Source organism: Vombatus ursinus, unplaced genomic scaffold (assembly GCF_900497805.2).
Source record: "Vombatus ursinus unplaced genomic scaffold, bare-nosed wombat genome assembly UNPS02001287.1, whole genome shotgun sequence".
In the NCBI taxonomy this organism is placed as follows: Eukaryota; Metazoa; Chordata; class Mammalia; order Diprotodontia; family Vombatidae; genus Vombatus; species Vombatus ursinus.
In genome coordinates, this window is record NW_020941065.1 from 11,170,567 (window position 1) to 11,187,435 (window position 16,869).

The 16,869-nt window shown below is 51.7% G+C and overlaps 1 protein-coding gene across 1 annotated transcript in view; it reads left to right on the forward strand.

The window, feature by feature from the left end:
- The first annotated feature begins 441 nt into the window (after window positions 1-441).
- The window catches only part of USP30 (ubiquitin specific peptidase 30), a 28,029-nt gene continuing 11,601 nt past the window's right edge, over window positions 442-16,869 (forward strand). Inside the window, exons 1-6 of the mRNA XM_027863042.1 lie at window positions 442-524; window positions 5,249-5,358; window positions 8,903-9,085; window positions 10,621-10,736; window positions 15,667-15,765; window positions 16,499-16,544. Of these exons, the coding sequence (XP_027718843.1) occupies window positions 442-524; window positions 5,249-5,358; window positions 8,903-9,085; window positions 10,621-10,736; window positions 15,667-15,765; window positions 16,499-16,544 (637 nt within the window). The remainder of the gene's footprint in view (window positions 525-5,248; window positions 5,359-8,902; window positions 9,086-10,620; window positions 10,737-15,666; window positions 15,766-16,498; window positions 16,545-16,869) is intronic.

The following is a 16,869-nucleotide window of genomic DNA, read 5'->3' on the forward strand; positions in this document are numbered from 1 at the left end:
GAAAAGTAAAAATAAATAAATTATAAAGTTCTAGATTCTGGGGCTCCTCCCAGTGGCCACGTGGTCCCGGGTCTCGGAGTGTGCGCAAAGTGAGCTCTCCAGTCTCGCCCTCCCCGCCCCCACTCCTGAGCGTCCTCCTCCTAGCAACGAGCTCTCGAAGCCTCCGGCGCGTGCGCGTGCCCGTTGCTAAGGAAGGTGGGACTAAAGGAGGCCGGAAGGTGGTGGTGGCTGTTCTTCGACTTTCATCCTCCGGCAGAAGCCTGCTTCCGGTCCGTTTCTATCCCGAGTCCCCCCCCTACCTCCCCGGGCTCAGACTCGGCGCCCGCTCCCCTACGCTGACAGAGCTGAGCCCCGCGGGGGCGGGGCCGGGGGTGGGGGGGGCGGCTCGGGGAGCTGGGCTGGGCGGGGCCGAGCGGCCCCCCCTCAAAGCGGGCCGGGGCGATGTTCAGCCCTAGGGCTGAAGAGGCGGCGGCGGCGCTGGATCGGAGCCTGCGGCGCCTCCTGCGGGCCGGAGCCGCACTCAGGTCAGTGAGGCTGGCCCGGGAGCGAGGCCTGAGGGGGCGCGAAGGCGCAGCCGTGGAGAGAGGGTGGGGGCGTGAGGGTGCGAAGGCGCTCGAGGACGGGGCGGGGGGAGGGGTAGAGGCGGCCGGGCGCGCGGGCGCAGGGGGCGCTGGGAGGGGGGCGGGGCAGAGGGCGCCCAGCGCGCAGACGCGGGAGGCTGAGGGGCGCTGGGAGGGGAGCGGGGCGGAGGACGCGGAGCTCGGAGCGCAGGGGGCCGGGCCAGTAGCGCGCGTTGGGGAAGGCGGGGCTGGGTGCAAGGGGCTCTGGGAGCTCTGGATCCGCGCCCCCTGCCTCCTGATTGCCTTGTCTGGGGAGGGGGCTAGTCCCGGCTCGGATGTTACCCGGCGGGCAGCACGCAGAGCTAGATTGAGAGCACCTGGATTCGAATCCTGGCAGTGCCACTTAGTGCATGTATGACCTTGGGCAGGTCACTGTGCCCTCCCCCCAGCTAACGGGGGCAGCACTAGAGGCTCTCAATGCAACCCACCCTTTAATGGACCAACATTTATTAAGCTTTTACGGTGTAATAGGAGCCGCCGGCACTGGGACAAAAAGGAAACTGGCGCAGGCATGAGCATTTATACAGCTCCTACTATATACCGCGTTCTCATTTGTCTCCCACAACAGCCCCGTGAAGTGGTGCTGTTATTATTCCCATTTTAGAGTTGAGGAAACTGAGGCAAACAAGTGCAGTGACCTGCCCAAGGTCACAAAGCTAGTCAGTGTCGTAGTCCGAATTTGAACTCGGGTCTTCCTGATTCCAGGCTTGATGTTCCCCGTACAGTGGTGCCCCGCTGGAACAGCACCCTTTCTGATAGAAAAGACTACATGTAAATGTCCGGTTATATCTGAGATGGAGGCCTTGAGGAAGGGCAGTCCTCACCTGTCAGCCAGCACGTATTAAGCGCCTCTTGTAGACGTGCTAGGCTTGGGGTCTCACTGACAGGGGGAGCTCCCGCTTGCCCATAGTCACGCAGCCAGACTTGAGCCCAGTTCTTCCTGGCTTCAGGGTGACCTCCCTGCATACCGGCGAGAGGGGTCAGTCCCAGCTGGGTGGGTCAGAGGTGGCCCTTGAGGCAAGGACCAGGTGGAGGAGGGGACGGCTGGGCCAGCCTGGAAAGTGTGCAGGATCTCCCCTCGGGGAGGGACTGCCTTTGGCCCCCATCAGTGTTCACTGACTGACTGATGGACAGCCGGGTGTCTTTCTCCCCTCCCCCAGCCTGCATGACCACAGGAGCCTCCCCTTTGGTCTCCAGTGGTCTCCAGGGCACAGCCAGTGTCCAGGGCAGCTCTGCCCACAGAGCCCACACACAGGGGCTTTCTCCTCCCCCTCCTCCCACAAGCTGAATCAGCTGGGGGGCTGGGGGGTCACTGTGGCATCCTTCCATTGCCCAGCCTAGCTCACACTGCCCTAAGGGATTGCCACAGCCTCCTCCTGACTGGTCTCCCCACCTCTGGCACGGGCATCTGTGGCCTCTGGCTGCCATCCCCTCCTCCTCCCTGTAGCAAAGTTGGACTTCGCTCCTGCAAGCACTGGAGCTGCCTCCTCGGCCTGGCCGGCCGGGATGCCAGAGACCAGCCTCCCTTGCCCCTGCCCCTTCTACCTCTGCCTTCTCTCTTCAGAAAGGGGGCCCCATCTTGCTCACTCCTCTTTGAATCCCTAGCCCTTGGCAAAGGGCCGGCATACACTAAGTACTTAATAGACGCTCTGCCTGTTGTCTCCCACCCGGCACGCTGCTGCCTGAGTGATTTTCCAGACTAAACCTGAGCGTGTGACTCCTCTGCTCCAGTGCCAGGGGTTTCCAATGGCTGCTGGGATAAACTCTAAGCTCAGCTCTTTAGCCTCTAACGTCCTGCACGGCTCGGCCCCAGCCCAGCTTCCCAGGCTGGGCCTCTTCTCTGTCCTCGCCTGTCTCCCTCCTCCATTGGCTGTCTTCTTTCTGCATGAAGCCAGTGAGTGCCTCCCCTTCACACTACCTGTGTTTAATTACTTTGTTTATAACGTTGTACGTGTGCGGTGTCCACTGGCCGCATCCTTGGGCCTCCTGTTAGATGTTAGCTCCTTAAGGGCAGGGACTGCTTTGTGTCTGTCTTTATATCTCTGGAGTCTAGCAGACTGCCTGGCACGCAGCAGGCGCTTAATAGATACTGGTTAGTGTTTGATCTCCAGGCATTGTGCTAAGGGATGCCAGGACAAAGAAGGACACCAGACTCAACCAGGAGCTTGCTTGCTTTCTAGCAGAGAGGTTGGGGGTGGAGGAGGGGTTAGCACCTGAAGGAAGGAGGAGAGGGCATGCGGGGGGGGGGGGGGGGGGGGGATACCACCTGCGTGAGCACACAGAGGTGGAAGATGGCATGTTCAGTTCAGGGCCAGAGCAAGACCAGTTTGTCCAGAACACAGAGTTCCTGTCTGGGAACACCACTGGATGAGTCTGGAGCCTGGTGTGTGTCTCTGGGAATAGCCACATACATTTGGTCTGAGTCTAGATCCGGCTGACCAGGCAGGGCGTGGCGTGGCGTGGCCCAGGCCTGGACAATCTTGCAGCACATTCAGTCGCTTTACCAGGCTATGGGGATTTCTTCTGCACTACATGTGAGGGAGGTGACATTGAGTCACAGAGAGGGAAGTCACTTGTAATGAAAGAACCCAGGATTTGAGCTCCAGACAAAGACCCAATCCCAGCTCTGCTGTTTACCACCCGAGTAACCTCGGGAGGGCCAGAAGGAGCCCCAAAGGGCACCGAGCGCCATCCCCTAATTTTGCAGATAAGGAAACTGAGGCTGGAAGAGACATAAGCGGCAGAGGTGGGATTTGAACTCGAGCCTTTGGTTTCAAGTCCTACGAAGCACCCTGCACTCTCATTCAAGGCCTCCCCTTGAGGGCCCCTCGAGCTCGGTGCTACGATCCTACGAGCCGCTGGCCTGGGGTCACCCCAGGAGTGTCAGACAGAGCTGCTGCTCCCTTCCCAGCAGATGAGATGGGTCTTCATGGTTGATGAGCAGGCAGGTTTTCGAGTTCTGACTTCCTGGACTGGTCATCACAGTGGTTGTGAGGCACTTCTCAATTCCTCTAGGAGTCATTTGGTCTTAGGAAGAGTCCCCCGAAATGAATGCTGACCCCCATCTCTCCTTAGGCTGTCATACTTTCCTAGCCCCTTCCAGGCGCATCTGCTGACTCTGCCTCAGTTTCCTTCACCATGTTTCTTTTTTGTACAGAATATGGGAATACCCCGTCCCCCAACCATGATAAAACCTAATCTGGGTTCAGGAGAGCAGATGAAACAGGCTTCCTTTTTGTGTGTGGAAGAGGCGCCAAGATGGGTGTCACTGGCTTTTTCTCCATTGTCACAGGGGAAGGAAGGCTCAGTGTCGGGGTAGTGCATGCAGCCAGGACACGACCAGTGGCTTTTCAGTAATAAGTATTGTGTGAGCCAATGTTAGAAACACTCCCAGACCACAGACAGATGGGGAAGTAAGTAACAGTAGAGACCCGTTCACTGGAGAGGCTCCTGGTAGTCACCCAGTGACATGACCACAGCTGCCAGAGTCACTTAGGAATGAAGATGGATTTTTCTGGCAGTTAATAACAGCGACTGATCAAGGGAAATATTGGCTGATGCCATCGACTCATTTATTGAGCCTCTGTCATGTTCCACATCCTGTCTGTGTACCTGATTTTGGGGTTAAGAATTTAGTATTCTTATGTACTTTTATTTATGTAGTCATTAAGCAGGGACACCTGCTATTGTGTTTTTTAAAAATTGGCTAAATTACCTGAATGTTTTCTCTCTCTCTCTCTGAAGGTGACTATGAGTGCAGTTCAGTTTTTATACCACATCCCAAAAATACCAACTAGTTCTATCTGTAAATATTTTGAGAAGCTTCTGTGTTACTGGTCTGGTTGAGAAAGTTAATATGCCATAGGAGAGATTTGCATTGTCAAGAAAAGAGCAGCCATGCTCTCACCCCTCTGAGCATTTCAGAATATTTCTGGTGTGCTGACATCTGAAATAGGCGGTGTGGTATGGTGGAAAGGGCACTGAATTTGGAACCAGAGGACCAGGATTCAAATCTCCTCTCTGCCCTTTACCATCACGTTATGTAAGCGTCCTAGGCCTCAGTTTCCTTATCTGGAAAAAGAGGGAGTTGGATTAGATGGCCTCAGAGTTCCCCTCCAGCTCTAAATCTGGCAGCTGTGCATAGAACACAGGACTTGGAGTCAGGGAGACCTGTGTGACCCTGGGCAAGTCACTTTAACCTCTGTTTGCCTCAGTTTCTTCATCTACAAAATGGGGTAATACTAGCACCTCAGTGGTGGTGTGAGGATCAAGTGTGATAATATCTGTAAAGCATTTTGCAAACCTTAAAGTGCTCCATACTGGCTGTTATTAAAACAAATCTATGGACATGACTTAGATTCCAGTTAGCCAACCCATACAAAATACAGTATTATTTTTAAGCCCGTAATAAGTCCCATCCGTTTCCTCCTGTCTGGCAATATAAATGAGGCCACCTTGCCCCAGTGATCCCGTGGGCAGCCTCTCGAGGTGCCCTTTGGCTTTGGCCCTGGGCGTCTGGGCCTCAGAGTGCCGGTGGGTTCTGCCTGGGTGGGCTCCAGGTCCTTGGTAGCTGTGACCTTGCCTTTGTCTGGTGATGGGAGATGACGGCCCCTTCTCTCCTCTTTTAGGTATAAGGTGATGAGGAACTGGGGAGTCCTCGGCGGGGTTGCCGCGGCTCTGGCGGCAGGCATCTATGTGCTCTGGGGTCCCATTACCGAGAGGAAGAAGCGCCGGAAAGGTAAGAGATGGCAAGCCTGGGAGTTGTCTGTAGTCCTGAGCAAGAGCCTGGCCTGGCAGCCAGGGCGAGAAAGCAGATTCTTAAAAAGTTGATGTGTTGGGTTTTTTGTTTTGCAGGGAGTTGGTTTTGTCTCTTTAACTGTAGAGCTTGAATTTTGGATGGCAGCCTATTGTTTGAAGGAGCTGACAAGAGGAAGTAAATTTTTAATGACTTGTTAACAGCATTTTATATCCTCTTGTAAAAAAGGCTTTTGTGTAAGGTAGTCTCATTACACTTGAGTCCGAAACAGGCTTTTGAATGAGACTAGCACATGACATAGTTGTCCGCCTCTCGCATTAATCTGTCAGCTTATGTTTCTTATTATTAGTTACTGAAGTGTGCGGGGATGGGTTCGGTGGCAGACTCTCAGTCAATGGTCAAAGTTTTGTGTTATCTCTTTCATAAAAAATTCTATAATCTTACAGAAACTCCTAGTTTATAACTCTCTACTGCGCCATGCTACCAGGGGAAGCATTGTTGCAAAGTGGACAGAGAATCAGCCTCATAGCAAGAAGACCTGGGTTCAAATCCTGCCTTTGCCACAGACTGGCTCGGTGACCCTGGGCGAGTCACTGGATGTCTCCGTGATCGGGCAGCTCTCAGGACTCTTGAGCTGAGAGAAGGTGCTGCTTTGCATCAGTGAAGGGCTCGCCTCACCTCAGAGTTCTCAGTGCCTGTGGAGTCCTGGGTCCTGCCCCGTCCTTTCTGTCTGTTGGCATCATTTTGGAGCTCCCATGAGCATGCTCTGTTTCTCACAGTCATAGAGAGTCCTTCCGCCTTCCTTCCCCCTCTTGTGCCCTTTCATCTCTCCTGGGAAAGGTCTGGCTGGATCATTCCTGGGGCATCTTTCTCCAGTGGTCTGTGAAGTACAGTCATTATGTTGAAGACCTGCCCTGGGGCCTCAGCTGAGTGGGTGAAGCTCCAGTGAGCTCCCTCCTCTCACCTCTCTGAACAAGGGCCCTCCATGACCTCCGTGGTGAGGGCTCTGTCCAGCCTCCACTCACAGACTTTGGACAGCCCTGATCATTAGGAGGATTTCCCTGAGAGAAAGCCTTACTTCTGTTTTTCTTTGGTTTCTACTCTTTGCTGAAGCTAAGTTGAAATCCCAGCTCTGTCGCTCGTGTGTCCTGGAGCCAGTCATTTAACGTCCTGGGCCTTGGCCTCCTCATCTGTAAAATGGGAGTATTGAACTAGAGATCCTCTGAGCCCCTCTTGGCTTTTGGTCAGTGATTCTGTGGTCTAGCCTAATCCTCTTCATTTTATGGATAAGGAAACTGAGGCCAGCGGAGGGCAGTTTACTTGCCCAGGATCTCACAGTAATCAGCAAAGTTGAGATTCAGCCATTCAGCCCTCAGCTTCATCCTCTGGGGACAAGTGAAGCAACCTGTGGCCTTTTCCACATGATAGTCTTTGAGATTGTGGAAGGCACAAAAGCCCCACCAACCCACCCAAAGTCTTCTCTTTCCTAGGGTGTCCTTCTCAGGCCCCGTCCCCTATTCCTCACACGGCATAGCCTTCCATTCCCGCGTCATTTGGGGTGGCCTCCTTTGGATGTAAACATCATCCTTTAGTGTCATGCCCAGACCGGGCCAGGGCCAGTGTCCATTACAGCTCTCTTTGGTTAGAAAACAGTTGTTGAGCCCATGGTATGTGTGGGAGAAGCCGTGCCCCAGGCAGAAGCATGGGGAGCAGCTGCCCTTTGAACTGAATCTTGAAAGTGCCTCTTAATTCCCTTAGGAAAACATTCTCCTTGATAAGGTCACTCTATCACAGAATGGGAGAGCTGGAGGGGACCTGTGAAGCCGTGGAGTCCAGTCCGTGCTGTATAGTTTCAGCGGGCGTTCCCATACGCAGTTGAAGTTGTAGGTCTGGAGTCACCAGCAGAGTTGATGGTCAGAGCCACAGGAATGGAGGGGATCACCAGGGCAGAGTGAGGAAAGAGAAGAGGAGGTTGAGGCCAGAACCTGGTGGAGCGAGCCCACCTTAACAAGGCAGGAAGAGAAGCTGGTGAAAGAGCCTTGAAGGCAGAAGAAGCGGAACAGTCCCTTTTCTGATACAGAGAGCGGCCAGTGTGTACAGGAGGAGGGTGCAGTGAGCGGTATCCAGAGCCAAAGACAGAGAAGATTATTAGAAGTGGCCAGTGGCCTTGGATTGGTGGGACAGAGGACTGAGGAAAAGGGGGATGGGAAGGAAGGGGGGGCATAGTTGGACTTGGCAGGGCCAAATGCTCTGTACGATAGGGCCCAGTTGCTTCCTGAAATAGACTAAGGGTTCTCCACTATGTAAAATGGGAAGGAAAAACCCCCAACCTTCCCAAATGCCCTCTCCACCCCCACCCTCCGATGTGCTGGGGAATCTTCTCTTCTTTAGGATTTTTTCAGTTTGTGTGACACTTCGCACTGGTCTGAACTTGTCAGACTTAGAGATGACAAAAGAAGAATGCGCCAATCTGTCGATCACAGTAAAGTGTGTAAAGGAAAATAACCTTAAAAATCGCAACAATTTTGATCCATTCAGTGACCCACCAGGACTTCAGAAGACTGGTGACAAGGTGGGCTTTCCCCCTGTTAGCAGAGATGAGGCTGATGGACTCCAGCTGCAGGAGGAGCTGGGGTGACCTGCTTTGCATGGCTACAGCTATTGGTTACAAGGTAGAGCTTGGGGGCAGGGAGCAGAGGCGGGGTGATAACGATGGAAAAAAAAAGAAAAGTGTATTAGTGAACCATTCAGAAATACACAGAAGGGTGGTTCAGAATGGGACACAAACGAGGAAATGTTTTTGACTTATGTTAAATTTAATATACGCTGAAAAAACCACATGAACAAAGTTAACAATTTTCTCTATGGTCCTCCTTTCTGTTCTTTGTGTACTGAAATATTTCTGTCTGTTGATGTTAAAGTTCACAGTAATTTTATTTTAAAATCTTCCTGACAGTGGAAATTCTCCATTCTCAGTTTTGTTGGCGTAAATAAACTGATAGCCTGGCTTCTAAAATCCAGCTGTAAGCCCCAGACCATTTTTTATCATGAAGCCTTTTATAGCCACTCTAGCTTCCTAGCTGTGCCTTGTCTTCATCAGTAGGACCACCTTCACATTCCTCTTTCAGAGTTGCTCTGGCTGTTGTATGTAACGTTTTCTGACAAATGGTGAGGAGAGTCTGGAGACCGGGCAATGAAGCTGTTGCTCTCCTTGCGTGGTCTAGGCTCTAAGCTGTGTAATGTCTAGCAGGCTGCTTAGAAGATCCCTCCAAGCCTGCATTTCCCATTCCCTGCTCCTGCTTGCTTGGATGCCAGTCTGGCGGGAGCTGGTGGCGAGGGCAACCCTTGGCTCCCAAGCCCGAGTCTGGAGCCAGATGTATGAGCCTGGAGCTCTTTCCGTCAGCTCAGGGACTCCCAGAGCGATCCCTGATGCATCAAGTGACTGGCTCTGTATAGCGATCTCACCGAGTGAACTAAGATGAAGAGATGGTCGTGGCTGACCCTGTGCTCTGTCCCTTTTCTCTAGGGCTTGTTCCTGGCCTCCTCAATTTAGGAAACACCTGTTTCATGAACTCCTTGCTGCAAGGCTTGTCTGCCTGCCCCACTTTCATCAAGTGGCTGGAGGAATTCACTGCCCAGTACCCTGTGGATCAGAGAGAGACCACCAAGCCCCAGCACTTGTCCTTAACCCTGCTGCACCTCCTGAAAGGTAGGGAGACGTGGGGACGTACGGGGGTTCTTCTGTTCTGGGGTCACGAGTGCTTAGCGGGAGCTGTGCGCCTTGCCGATAGTAGGCATCTCATTAACGTCCGTGGAGTCAGATTGTTCTCTTCTACAAGAGGATTCTGACTCGAGAACAACTGTGATGTTTCGCCAAACAAACAGTCCCAGTCCTCGTCGCTGCTCAGTCTTCTTGCCTCCAGAGCGGGCCCTCTGATCGTATTCCACGCTCTGCCTCTCCAGATAAAAGTTATAATGTGAATAAAAGAGGGTCCCGAGCAAAGGTTTCCGTTGTCGTTAGCAGTGTTGGTACTTCTCCTTCTCTTGCAGGATTGGATCCCCGCCAATGGGTTGGGGCACGGGTACTTAGCAGGTCACGTGACTGCTACAACCTCTACCTCCTGACACTTTTATCCAGACACTTTTCATTAAAGTGAACGTTAATGAAGGAATCATGGGAAGATAGAGCTGAGGAATCCTTGGCATCAGGCACAGCCCATGGCCTTCTTGTAGATCCTTCTGAGCCTGTTAGCCCCATGAATTTAGATCACTTATGTCTGTTTATCAGGCCTGGTTCCACATGTGGCTTAAGGAGTCAGCCACCCAGGAACAACCACCTGCTTTGTGAACGCCCTTAATCCTTTTGGCCACAGAAAGTCACTGGGGGCATTTGCTTGTGCTAAATCATTTTTATGAGGTCAAAGCAAGTTGTTTTTATTCTTCAAGTTTACTCCACACAATACAGCCTTAATGTGGGCCCTGAGGTTGTATTGTTGGGATCTAAATGGTTTTCTTTTAGAGCATGGGAACATCAGTTTTAAAAAGCTCTGTAGCCTTGCGAAAATTAATCTTCATTCATTGGACAAATACAGTTATCCCTTCCACATTGAGGGGGATAGGAGTGTGGCACCCCTGTGATTTGGAAAATCTACATAAAATGTTTTGGCCTTCCCTTCATACCAGAGAAGTCTGAATTTTTTTTTCTTTTATGGGGTCTTTATAGTACCTTATTATAAAATTTGGGTTGATATTGTGCAATTCTGTCCATATATTTTATACATTTCTGAGTCTCTAAAACTTTTTCTGTGGCTTCTGCAAAACTCCCCCCCAAATTCCCATTTAGTTTCTTACACTGACCTGCAATATATTGAAACTGCAATAGGGAAAGTCACGATGTGGAAGGGATAACTGTGTTTGTGGGTGGAATGCCTGTGTTCCCATTGCTGTGCTCGGCCCTGCCAGGGATGCTAGGAGAGATGAGATACGCTCCTCCTTCCTGTTGAGAGTCTTCTTTGACTCAGGAGTCACTGGGCCTGCTGGCGGCAGTGACCGTGGGGTGGCTAAGGAAGCGACAAGCTAGATTTGGTGAGCCACGGCGCTGGTTTGTCTAGTGCTCTCAGGTGCGCGGGCAACGCCAGCGGTCCGCACGGTAAGCCAAGAGGTGATGGCTCTGACTTCTGATCCGTTGTGATTGTGCCTCACCTGGACCACTGACCTATGCCATCATTTTTGTCTCACTGCTAGCCTTGTCTTGCCAAGAAGTCGCCGGCTGTGAGGAGGAGGAGGATGTCCTGGATGCCGGCCATCTGTTGGAGGTGCTGCGGATGCACAGGTGGCAGATCTCCTCCTTCGAGGAGCAGGTGAGAGGTGGGCACAGCCCCATCTGCACTGCCCCGTCCAGAGGCACCGTCAGGCCATAGGCCTGGAGGCTTGTCCCGGGTAGCTCCCACTCTCCACAGAGGCAGAGGCTTTCCACTCAATTCCAAAAGCATTTCTTGAAGAGCCTGTCCAGCCCAGGGCCTGGAGTACACAAAAACAGTCAAGGAGCATATGTTCTGCTGGGGGTTGTGTGTGTGTGTGTGTGTGTCCTAAAATCTGAAGGGGTCAGGAAAGACCTTGTGTAGGAGGTAGCATTTAAAATGAGGCTAGAATGGAGCTGGGGATGTAAGGGGGCAGAGGTGAGGAGAGCATCAAATTCCTGGCCTCGGGGACAGCCAGAAGCAAGAGGTGAAGTCCTACGGGCAGGGGGCAGCACACAGGCCAGTCGGGCTGGCGGGAAGAGTGGGTAAGTCTGGAAAGGTGGGCTGAAGCCAGATTGTGAGGCCTGGGGTCCAGCATGCGTTTCATCCTGGAAACCATTAGGGAAGCCTCCTGAATAGGTCAGTGACAAGGTTAGACCTGTGATTTAAGAAGTCTTCAACAAGCCTTGTGGGAAAAGTTAGGCCCCTGAGAAGGTACCATTAGCAGAACAGAGGAAGAGAGGATGAATGAACTAAAAAGGAGAAAATCAACAAAGAAGCCCAGCGTAGGCCCGGAAGAGGAAATTGTGAAAGTTAGAGGAGAAATAGATAAATTGGAGAACAATAGACTAACAATATCAGTAAACCTTTAGCTAACCTAATTAAAAAAGAGAGATTTAAATAAAATGGACAAGATGAATTCAGAAGAGAGAAGAAATAAAAAGAATATAGCAATAAATAATAAAAAACCACATCAGTCTGTTCTGAAAAGTTATTCACCACGGTCAAACTGAATTGGTTTGGCATTAGGAAAACAGTTAACATTATTGATCTTTTAAAAGCAAAAACACTTCACCTTCTGATTATGGATGCAGAAGAGAGTCAGTTGGGCAGCTCTTTGGAGGGAGGGATTGGAGAGGGGAGAGATCAGTTGGTCTATCAGCAAGCACTTGTCCAGGGTCCCTTGGGGGCCAGGCACTCTGCAAGGCACTGAGAACACAGAGACAAAGAGAAAACTGCCTGCCCTGAAGGAGCTTATGATCAAGGAAACATGTTCACGTCGAAGTGGATACAGAATTTATGTCCGTACAAAAATAAGTACAAGGTAGTTTTGAGGGAGGCATTAGCATCTGAGAGGAATAGGAAAGGCTTGTGTAAAAGGTGGCACTGGAGCGAGGGATCCAGAGAGGGAGAAGTGGAGATGGTGTGCATTCCAGGCAAGGAGGCACAGCCTATGCAAAGGCAAGGAGGTGAGAGGTGTAACTTCAGCAAGGTCAGTTTGGCTCAACTGTCAGGTGTGTCCAGATGAGAAGTGATGACGGCCAGAGCAAATGTGGGGACCATGAATGAAGAGAATGGGAAGATGCATACAATAGGTTGTGAATAAAGAATTGATGAGACATGGCAACTGTTTGGATGTGGAGGGGGAGGAGAAAGGCAAGAGTTAGGGGGGGTGAGGGGCACAGTGAGAGAGATTAGAAGCCCTGTTAGGGACAGTGGTGAGCTTGGGAGGAGATGCCTGCTGGATGGGCAGGCGTAGACACCGGCCGGCAGTGTTGAGATCCCTGCTGGACACTGGTTGTGCCGGCCGCGCCGTGCACTCTCCTCCTATAAGGAGCAGGCTGCCAGAGTCATACTTACCAGTCTTCGGGGCCTCCCCGGATAAACACACAGAGACGAGCTGACCAGGAGGTGCCAACACCCGAGCTTTATTCAGAGGCCATCACAGCAAGGCCAAGCAGGAAGGCCATAGCAAGAGAGCAGGAGCAAAGAGAGCACATGCTCCGACCAGGACCGTTCCTTAAGTACCTACTTAGCCCCTCCTCCTCAGCCCGCCTACTAGTCATTGATTGTAGGATCAGATACCGGAAGGGGGTTGTCTGGGGTAGTGCTGCACCAAGGGAGAGGAAGTGACGCAGGAGGCTAGGACCGGATACAGGAAGGAGGCGTCTGGGATTAGTGCATAGACAAAGAGAGAGTACGTGACCTAGATAGTCAGGAAGGACACAGGAAGGAGGCGTCTGGGGTTGACGTTGCATTTAGGGAGGGGACTAAGCAAAGGGAACTCGTTCTCTGCCGTCCCACTCCCACGTGGCACAGCCCCCTGCCTCAGGAGCACATGCTTCGGCTACTTCCTTGTATCCTGTTCCTTCCCCAGCTTATCTCACATAGCACTGCCCACTGCCTCAGGAGGGTGAGCTCCGGTTACTTCTCCATATCCAGCCCATCCCAGTTCACCACAACTCCGCCTACCACAGCCCCTGCCTCGGGAGCGTGAGCTCCGGTTACTTCCTAATACCCAGTTCCTACCCCATCTTGCCACAACCCCCACTTGGCAGTAGCCAACATCAGACAGTCCCTCACAACTGGTGATGTGGGACCAGAGCTCAGAAGAGAGATGAGGGCTGGATAGAAGGATTTGAGAGTTTCAAGGCTTTGAGTTGACATGTATTGATAAGGGAAAGGGACAGAGAGATGCCTGTGATGGTTTTATTGGTATAGGGAACTCCAGGCTGAGGAAATTCCCTCTACCAGTGCAGGTCAGCACCCCCTCTGAGATGTAGTCTTAGTTGCTTAAAACACTGAGTGTTTAGGTGACCTGCCCAGGGTCATGCAGCCAATCAGTGTCAGAGACAGAACTTGAACGCGGGCCCTGGCTTTGAGGCCAGCTCTATCCACTATGTGCTAAGTCCCATCAGTGTTGGTGTGTAGGTCCTACCAGCAAAGCTGTAAGGTGGTCTGGAATCTGGAGCAGTTGGCCTAGAGCAGGCCCTGGGCCCTTCCCCATCCTCACCCAGAGGGTCACAGGCTTCCCTGTGTGGTCCCACTGTCTCTCTGTAACCTATTGTCCTTCATCTGCCAAAACCCTAGTGACTGAAGGAAGCCCTGAGCGTGCCGCTACTTCCCAAGGGCTGGGCTGGCCAGGCCCTGCTGCCCCTCCCTGCATCTTCAGAGGAGAAGATGGTAGCAGCCAGGCGCCCCCCACCCCCGGGTTCCCCAACCCCCCAGCCCAGCATCATTGACACTTGTCTTGAAAGTCTACAAGAATGAGGCCAGAGATCTTTTTTCGTTTCCTTATTTTCTTAAACATTGGCACTTTTATGCTTATTTGTAATGTAAAGCACTTGGCTGCTGTTACCCCTATTGTTGTAGGAAATAGGGTCATCTGTACTTTTTTTTTTTTAGGCAGTTGGGATTAAGTGACTTGCCCAGGGTCACACAGCTAGTAAGTGTCAAGTGTTTGGTCTGAGGCCGGATGTGAACTCAGGTCCTCCTAACTTCAGTGGATGTTCTATCCACTGCACCACCTAGTTGCCCCTTCAGCTATATTTTTTTAAAAGGCACCCTATTAAATGAAACATTTACATATTTAAATGTTTACCACATGTAAAATGGTAAAATACTTTTAATCCAAGAATTAAAAAACCCTCTTTAACAAAATGAGTCATTGGGAGTGTGTCTGGTAAAGAATTTGATCCCTCCCCAAACCAGAAGGCCTAGGAGAATGGTTCTCAACTGCCTAACCCTCTACAAACCAGGCTGACCCAACAAGCATTTATTAAGTGCCTCTTATATCCAAGGCCTTTCTGCTCTCTGCCCTGCTGGGACCATGTCTTAGGCCTTTTTGGTATCCCCGACACCTGGCATGGGGGGCTTTGACAAGGTAGACCCTCAGCAGACCATAGACACACAAGATTTCAGAGTTGGAAGGGAGCACCGAGGTCAGCTGGTCCGAGCCTGCTCCATGCCGCCTGTCGAGTGATCTTCTGGCCTCTGCTCAGCAACCTTCAGTGAGGAGGAATCCTTTCCTTCGTGGTGGTCGTCCATTCCCTGTAGAGGGTATGAGAGGTCCCAGACCTTCGGGCTCCACCCTTCTATATCTTGCCCCACTTTCCCACTGTTACCTGCGCCATGGCCTTCACAGCAGCAACTAGATAAGCACCGTTGGAGAAATGTGCTCCCCTGCCCCCGCAGAGCCACTCCAGGTCCTGCACTTGACCTGGGGGTACAGCAGGTGCCCCTCCGAGGCAGGGACTGGGGTGGGACTGAAGGAGTCTCACGGCATGAACAGGGATGCACAGGTCGTTCTCTATGTCCCTCGTCTCCTTATGTCATCTTTCCTCTCCAAACCTACCCCCTTTTCTGAACTCCATCCCTCCAGTCCTTCCAGGCCCTTGGGCTATGACAGCACCTCTCTCTTTCATCCCACCAATCTAACCAGTGTCAGTGTTGTGGTTTCTGCCCCTGCCACGTCTCTGGACTTTGTCCCCTTCTCTTCTCTTGCATGCCCGCTCCCTTAGCTCTGACCCTCCGCACCTCTCACCTGCATTGTCACCGTGGCCTCCTAATTGGGGCCCCTCCCCTCTCTATTCTGTCCTCTCCTCAGTTGGCCCAGGACCTTCTCAAAGCACAGTCTGATCATGCCACTCCCCTAGTCAGTAAACTTCATGGCTCCCTGTTAGCTCTAACATCAAACTATGTTCCACTTTAAGTTGTCCTTTTGAATTTACATTTTGTATCCAAGTTTCACAGTGCACATAATTACTAATACCATAGTGCGTGTCTACAATGTATAAATAACCAGACAGACACCTAATGGGAGTGCACACTGATTAAGGTGCCCCAGCCCAAAAACCTGGAGACTGCCGGTGTGGGAGATGCTGCCAGGCCTGGACTCTGGGCCTCGGTCGGCTGGAAGGAAGTCTGACCTGAGCCTGGCTCTGCTGTTGGTTTTACACAGTCGGCTAGAGCAGGGGTGGGGGTGGGGGGGGGGTGTTGTTGCCACTGCCGTGTTCTGTCCCCTCCTGAGTGACCTCTCCCTCTTGGCTAGGACGCACACGAACTATTCCACGTCATCACGTCATCTCTAGAAGATGAGAGAGATCGCCACCCTCGGGTCGCGCATCTATTCGATGTGCATTCTTTGGAGGTAAAACTTGAAGACAATTTTCCTGTGTTTTTATGTAGTAAATGCCTGCGGAAAAGATGTAGGAAGCACAGTTGCGATGAGTCCAGCTTTAATCTATCCAAGGCCAGTGCCTGAGGAGAAACATTTTTTATTTATTTTCCCAAGCATGAAATTCTTCAGTTGGAGATCTCAAAACATTTTAAAAATAGTTCCTTGTTCACACGCAGTAGAAAGAGTATTTGTGTTGGAGTCAGAGCACAGGGTCCAGAGACCTTCAGGACGTCGCTTCATTTCACTAGGCCACAGTTTCTTCACCTATAAAATGAGGTGGCCCGGGTGATTCCTCATGGGCCTGGCTCTAACTCTGTGCTCCCGTGAAAGATGAAAGCTTGATAACGTGCCGTGGCACATGGGCAGAGGGCCCCTCGGCTGAGGACCGGGGATAGGCCCCAAGGACAGACACTCAAGGGAGGAGCTCCCCAGCTGGCAGCATCAGAGTAGACGGGGCATCGCAGGGAGGCTGGGATTCTTATCCATGAAAGGAGGTGGGAAGTGGGGGTAGAGAGGGGGGTCAATATTTTATTATTTGTAAGATGAATGAATGAGGAAATGAATTATAGTGAAGACAGTTCAAACTGTCTTAAAAGTTAGGGATTTGGTTTTTTGATGCCAATTTGTGTTGATGATGTGGGGGGGTGACGTTTTGGTGGGAAGGTAGGTAGACAGTCTGTCTCTTTTTTCTTTTTCTCTGCAGCAGCAGCCAGAAGCGACCCTTCAGCAAATTAGCTGCCGAATACGAGGTAGTAATTTTCTCTTGGTGTCTGTCATGTGAGAAGTCTGTTTTCTCGATGTGATCATTACGTCATTTGCTGGTCTCCCTGGGGCATGCAGTCCAGCTGGGCTCCCCCCAGGAGGCCTTAAAAGACCTTGGCCATTGTGTCTTGCATGGAAAACTTTCACAGCCTGGAGGTGCCTTTGAAACCAGCTCACCCTTTTCCCCTGCTCACTTTTCCTCTAGCAAGGCTATTTATGCTTCAGACGGGGCTTTTCATTTTCCTTGAAGGATGAATGATTGACTTGAGTCAGTCATAGCATATCGGCCTTTTGATGTCAGCCAACTTTGAG